Genomic DNA, 5,000 nt, shown 5'->3' on the forward strand with positions numbered 1-5,000 from the left:
GGTTACACTCACATACAGTACACACACACATACACACACATGGACACACACAGACACACAACACACACATATACACACACTGCTTTCCACCCTTCCCGACACTATCCCAAACGTTTCCAAAATGATTCACGAAGCGTAGCCTCTATGTTAGCCACTGCACTAGCCAGGAGAAGCTGGCAGCGACAAGGCACTGAGCCCTGAGCAGGCACTCGTGTTGGACAGCTAAATGGGACCCAGCTGCGGGAAATATTTGGAGGAAATGATATCGCTGTCTGAGTCACAGATGATAAACTGAAGCAATGCTGTGATGCAAAGAGCAAACATGACCCACATGTCGGGATGACCCACGAGCATGTTCACACACTAACATAAATGGATGCGTACCCCCCCCCCCCCCCCCCCCCACACACACACACACACATACACACACACACGTCTCTATTTCTGTCTGCTTGTCTCTCTCTGTCTCTCTCTATCTCACACATACACACTCACACACACATATGCACAATTATATATATACATACACACACACACACACACACACACACACACACACACACACACACACAGATAAACACATAACACAAAAACACATAAATACCCTGGATGTGCAGTAAGTCACATCACCATGTCATTTCTTGTCCATAAAACAACACAAATAAAACAAATAGACACATTGCCTACTATGACTAACATAGAAATAGTAGTTTTAAATGGCATCATGCCGTGTATAGTGCATTCCTCATAGTGTAGGTTGCCCTTGGCTGCATATTCTTTGAATTGGTGTGCAACAAAAAAGCGCAGTGGAATTCATGGATCATTAAGCAAATGCATACATCAGGAAAACGGCAGCCAGTGTAATTTGCATAAAGCCTTAATTGCAACTAGGCAAACACAAATCTCAGGCTTTGTCATTAGCACTGACCAACATCTGCTTGTTCCATCTGCAAAGGCAACTTGTGTCTGGCTCTATGCATTTGTACCACCTTGATGAAGACTTTGCAGTGTCTGCTGCCAACCCCTGAATTATGATTAAGTTGAGATCCTTCATTACAATAAGTGGAATAGCAGAACATATTCAGCATTTCTAACACAGTTGTTCTGCTCGGCATGTCATTGTGTTATTGCAAACAGTCTTCTTTGTCATTTGTGACCCTATGACAAAAAAAAAAAATGTTGAGATATCAGATTTTCAGATCCATTTTTCATCAGTATGTGTTCTTACTGGGGATCAGATCCATGACCTTTGTGTTGTTTTCAGCATTCTGAACCATTTTAGTGAGCTACAGGTGTTCATGTGTAATGGGGGCCTCCGCTCAATGGTGTTTTATGCCCCCAATGTTGTCTTCCAGGTGAAGCTGCCACCGTCGACTTAAAGGCACCTTATCCTAAACCTAACCCTAACCCTAAACCTAACCCTAACCTTACCCCATGCCTAACCATAGCGCCTTCCAGGCATCGCTGCCTTGAAACAACGTTAGGGGCATAAAACACCAAGAAACGGGGGCCACCACACAACAACTGTAGAACCACCTGGAAACTGCTGTCCTTCTGGAACTCTGCCGGTTTCTCTAAAGTTAGTCAGAGCAGGTTGTTGCTACGAAGACGAAAGCTGAATAGAGTATAGAGGATGAGTGTTGTGTGTGGCGTGCGCGTGGACGTTGCTGCCCGCTCCTGTATAGAGTAGAGAGGATGAGTGTTGTGTGTGGCGTGCACATGGACGTTGCTGGTCGGCACACAAAGGCTGGGTTCATGATGTGGCCCCTGGCAGCACTGAGACGTGTGCTCCTCTCATCGGACTTAATTAGTCACCTAATGAGGGATCTTCAAAGCTATTGTGTTCTCTGGTGTACTCTCTTTCTGTGTGTGTGTGTGTGTGTACGTGCATGTGTGTGTCTGTGTGTATGTGTTTGTTTGTGTATGTGTGTGTTTACATGTACTGTGTGTGTGTGTGTGTGTGTGTATGGATGTGATGTGTAATTTTGCATGTATGTTTGTGTTTGTTGTTGTTTGCGTGAGAGAGAGCGAGAATGAGAGAGAGAGAGAGAGAGAGAGAGAGAGAGATTGCGTCATATCCCTGTTTCACGCTGCTAACGCCTTCCCACGTGCGACACAAACTGCAGGTCTCTCGTAACCGCGTGCACCCCAGAGGCCAGACAAGACTTCCTGCTCCTCACGCTAACAAGGAAATGGGAAACAGCTTGTTGTCACACAAGTCTTTCTCCATTACACGTGCCAATCTGTCAGACATCCCATAAACACTCTCCTCGCCAGCTTTTCACGGTGTGTGCTGCAACTGTGTGAACCAGGGACTGAAAATGGACAGCATCGTACACTTATACATACACCCTGAGGACATGAAGCCGAAGTTATGGTCAACCATATTGGCAAATTGGAGCCAGAGTCTACACAGTGAGTTCTCTTAGCAGCCAGAGCATACGTAGTAAACAGGAAGTCAATCTAGATCCGCTCACATTTAGTTCAATTTAGTTAAAGTTCCTTCCGATGGCTTTACTTGTAACTGAGCGTGCTTTGTCAATTTTTTTATGTTGTTTTTTTTTTATGATATTACAGTATGAAGTTCAGGAGTGGCCCATAGTGTTGATTGACATCCATTACTCACCTCATTTTGGCCAGGGTTCTAAAGGGTTCTAAAGAGGAGACACAGCACTCAAACAATCCTCCACAGAAATGCATGGGGTTAGTTCGTAACATCAATATGGCAGTTGTCTACACATATCCCATGCTTTCTTGTAATGTAAGTAACCCTTATAAGTATGCCTCCCTGTTCACTTGAATGGGAAAATAGCTGCCTGACTAGCTAACTAGGTAGCTAACTGCCCAAAGTGCATTACCAAGATGGCCGCCGAGTGTGGGCACTTGCCTATAAGGACGTTGCGTTGGCTTTCTGGAAAATGTAAACCCTCTTTACTTGTCTTCTACATCACATGCTCTGTGGTTGCAAATCATCACACCTTCCTCTCATTCTCCTCTCTTTCATACGTTGCCCAAAGATCATATGACTCCTTATCCACAGGGGGCGCCAGTGGGCATCCCTCACACATTATCTCCCTGCTATAGGTATCCCAGGACCATCTCCCATTGGAGCAACTTAAACTGTGTTTTCTGACCCAAGGCCACAGTGCATAATTAGGCTGGGATCCGTGTGCCAGTGGAGGCTGGAGTTTCAGGGGAAGGGGATTGATTGGGTGTTGATTGGACATTGATCATGCCGATGTTTCAATTCAGAGTGCGGTCTTAAGGGAAAAAGTCGGCCTGTAAGCCTCTACTGTATGTCTTTATGTTTTTTTTTTTGTTTATGTTTTTGCCTTTATTAATGTGAATAGCATTACATTGCCTCTATGTATGAAATATGCCATACACATAAACTGGCCTTACCTTGTCTGCAGGTCTACTAGCAGGTGATATAATATAAGACTTTATTCAGGGCTAACAAATCTTTTTTCTTTGTTTTTGTCTTTCTTTCTTTCTGTCACTTTTCTTCTCTCTATCTCTCTCTCTCTCTTTCACTTCATCCTCCACAGCCAGATGAGTTTGAAGGGGTCCACTCCCATACCTTCCGTGTGAAGGCATTCAAGAAAGCCAAGTGCTGTGCAGTATGCAAGCAGGCTGTCACCAAGGAAGGCCTGGTCTGCAAAGGTCAGTCCCGGACACACCACGCACACACGCGCGCACACACACACACACACACACACACACACACACACACACACACACACACACACACACACACACACACACACAAACACACGCACACATACCAATAATTGTGTCATGAGGGCATGGCTATGCCTTGGAAAGAGAGGGCAGACACCTTGGAATTTGGAAATATTCCTCATGGAAAAGCCATTAGTGCGGAATGAATATGAACTCTAATGTTTGCATCCATGGTTGCTAGGCTGAGCTGTTTTGTGTCTCCACATAACCCCTGTGGCAGTGTCACCTCAAGTAGAAAATCCTGGTTTCCCTGGAATTGATTTAGCAAAAAAAAAAAAAGGTCATAATACATTGCGTCATTTTGCCTATGGCCATAATTCTGTTAACCTTATTGAGAGGGACGCAATCGGATAGATGCTGAGTCATAGTTGCCTCGTGGCATGGACGTTCATGAAATTCGCTCGCCTTGGTCGGCTCAGCGCACTATCAGTGCGATTAGATCACTTCAGTACCATATGGCCAGTGGACAGCTCCTGGCCTCAGTCCTTATCGCCTCATCCGGCCAGTCAGCAGCTTTACAGAGACTTAAAAGCACACCTTTCAGATAAAAGACTTTCTGGTTGCTGTTCTACAGCAGGTACTGTATGTGTTGTTGAAAGTCGGCATTTTCATGGATGTTATAATCCATAATGTTTTATATACTTTGTATATTTTTTTTTTGTTTAAATGTGCTTTATGAATAAATATATATTTTACTTTTCTTCATAAAGAGAGAGAACTGAGCATGTCATCATATGCAGTGTCATGTCGATGGTATGTGTATACTAAGACGTCTCTTATGTCTTGCATAAACATGGAGGGGCTGGCTCAGACTGCACTCATATGAACTCATAAGGCACATCAAGAGCTACAACTATCAAAACAGTTGTGACTATAATGTCACAACAGTCGTGACTATAATGATGAACGTCCACACTCACTGACGAGCAATAAGGGGAGTCTGTCTTGTGTTCACTAATGTGATTTGTAAAATTTGATGGGTTTGGTTGGCCGGCAGGTTTTTATCGTTCTCAAAATCAGTTTGAAAGTGATCTCCAGTGATATAGTTCGCCATGTCGTTGTATTTGTTTTAGTGTGCGGTGTGCGTGTGTGTGTGTGTGTGTGTTGTCGTTTCTAGTCGACAAAAGTGGTAGTTAAAACTTTAGTTTTTACCGTTATTATCATAGTTATCATTAAAGGTACAGTAACAACAAATGTGTTTATAACATTTCACCCTTGCTTTAGGTTAGTTAGTTTGTTAGTAGTATTTTCCAAATACA

The 5,000-nt window shown here is 43.7% G+C and overlaps 1 protein-coding gene across 10 annotated transcripts in view; it reads left to right on the forward strand.

Annotated features, from left to right (window-relative positions):
• The window catches only part of tns1a (tensin 1a), a 131,605-nt gene that overhangs the window by 39,540 nt on the left and 87,065 nt on the right, over positions 1-5,000 (forward strand). For all 10 annotated transcript variants that reach the window (XM_042080608.1, XM_042080617.1, XM_042080607.1 and 7 more), the window contains exon 2: positions 3,549-3,663. In XM_042080608.1, the coding sequence (XP_041936542.1) occupies positions 3,549-3,663 (115 nt within the window). The remainder of the gene's footprint in view (positions 1-3,548; positions 3,664-5,000) is intronic.

This window comes from Alosa sapidissima, chromosome 23 (genome assembly GCF_018492685.1).
Source record: "Alosa sapidissima isolate fAloSap1 chromosome 23, fAloSap1.pri, whole genome shotgun sequence".
Lineage (NCBI taxonomy): Eukaryota > Metazoa > Chordata > Actinopteri > Clupeiformes > Clupeidae > Alosa > Alosa sapidissima.